The following is a 1,762-nucleotide window of genomic DNA, read 5'->3' on the forward strand; positions in this document are numbered from 1 at the left end:
TCAAACACCCAGGTCATTTAACTCAAGTTACAATCTACCAAATCCTGATTTGAAGGCAAAGGCTGGTTTGAGCAAACTTTTGTCCATTAGTTAGCTAAGCAGAAACAGATGAATTTGCATCTACATCTCTAGGTGCAAATGCATAAAGACTTACTTTTAAACTTGGAATATAAATGGGGAAAAATAATCATTCTGATCTTGATCCACTGATGAGCTCTCATTCACTTTGACTAATTTTTGTGCATACTTGAATTTTTCTCAAGGCAGCCTTTATGTCCTTGTTCCGGAGACTGTAGATCAGCGGGTTTACAAGTGGGGTCACTGATGAGTAGAACAAGGTTGCAATCTTCTGTATGCCAGCTGGATTTCCAGAGGCTGGGCTGATGTACATGACCATGAGAGTTCCATAGAACAGTGACACTACAACCAAGTGGGAACTGCAGGTGGAGAAGGCCTTATGTCTGCCAGCTGCTGAAGGGACACACAACACTGCTCTGAGAACCAAGGTGTAGGACCCAAGGATAAAGAAGAAGGTGATGAAAATAATGAGAGTGCTCAATATAGAATAGGAAAGCTCAATTCCAGGAGCAGCAACACAGGACAGGGACAGAAGAGGACCAGGGTCACAGACAAAGTGGTCAATGGTATTGGGGCCACAAAAGGGGAGTTGTGTGATAAGATAGATAGGGACCAGATAGCAGAGAAAGCCTGTTACCCAACAGAGGGCCACCAAGTTCATGCAAAGATGACGGCTCATGATGGTAGGATAGTGGAGAGGCTGGCAGATGGCCAGACACTGGTCAAAAGACATGAGGGGCAGAAAGAAGGTCTTGGTGGTGCCCATGGAGCAGAAGAAGTAGAACTGGAGGAAGCAGGCAGTGAAAGATATGGTTTTAGTCTAAGATAGGAAGTTACTTAACATATTGGGAACAGTGCTGTTGATGTAACAGATCTCCAGGAATGAGAAGTTGGCCAGCAGAATATACATGGGGGTGTGAAGCCTGTGATCCAGCTTCACTGCACAGACGATGGCCCCATTCCCCATCAGTGTCAGGATGTAGGACACAGAGAACAGCATGAAGAAGAAGACTTGAACCTCTCTGGAGCAGGGAAAACTCAGGAGTATGAATTCAGTCACTGCGTTTACTCCTGACATATTCAGGGCTTCCTAAGGGGTGGAAAGGCAAAAGTGACAATGACAAAAACGATCTTATTCTTTAATGCTCAGGAATATTTCTTTCTTAGAAATCCCTAAGTCCCTCAGATTTCCACTATTCTATTAAGCAATAATAATTTAACTATACTGCTGAAGACCATCCAGCTTTGAGAGTGCTTGGTATGATCAGACTTTGAATTTGAGACTTTCTCATTCCTCTTTCAGAATTTTCTCACAGTAAAAGACAGGATCCTATGTAATAAGTATCTTGGAGAAGGTTAATGACAGTACTTACAAATGTAAGTAGGTATGAAAACCAGGTACTTATATCTATAGAATAAGATTGAAAAGATTCAATATTGAACACAGAATTTCAAATATTTGGATCTTTGAAATTAGAGACAGAAATCTTAGGTATCTGAAGAGCAGAGGGAGAAAGGTAACAAAAAAAACCCACTGAAATATTTATGCATTTCACTTTTATTCTGGATGTATATTTATTGTGATTTATATTTATTGTTATCTATATTTATATGTGTTGGCATCTTAATGTGGCCTAATAACCGAGACAAAAATGTAAAACATACAAGAACACATGTAAGAACA

The 1,762-nt window shown here is 40.5% G+C and overlaps 1 protein-coding gene across 1 annotated transcript; it reads right to left on the reverse strand.

The window, feature by feature from the left end:
- Window positions 1–217: 217 nt before the first annotated feature.
- OR11G31 (olfactory receptor family 11 subfamily G member 31) lies at window positions 218–1,156 on the reverse strand. The gene is given in 1 exon segment (NM_001391603.1): window positions 218–1,156. A coding segment is annotated over 1 exon segment (939 nt).
- Window positions 1,157–1,762: the final 606 nt, after the last annotated feature.

The sequence above is a fragment of the Equus caballus genome, chromosome 1, assembly GCF_041296265.1.
Source record: "Equus caballus isolate H_3958 breed thoroughbred chromosome 1, TB-T2T, whole genome shotgun sequence".
Classification (NCBI taxonomy): Eukaryota; Metazoa; Chordata; class Mammalia; order Perissodactyla; family Equidae; genus Equus; species Equus caballus.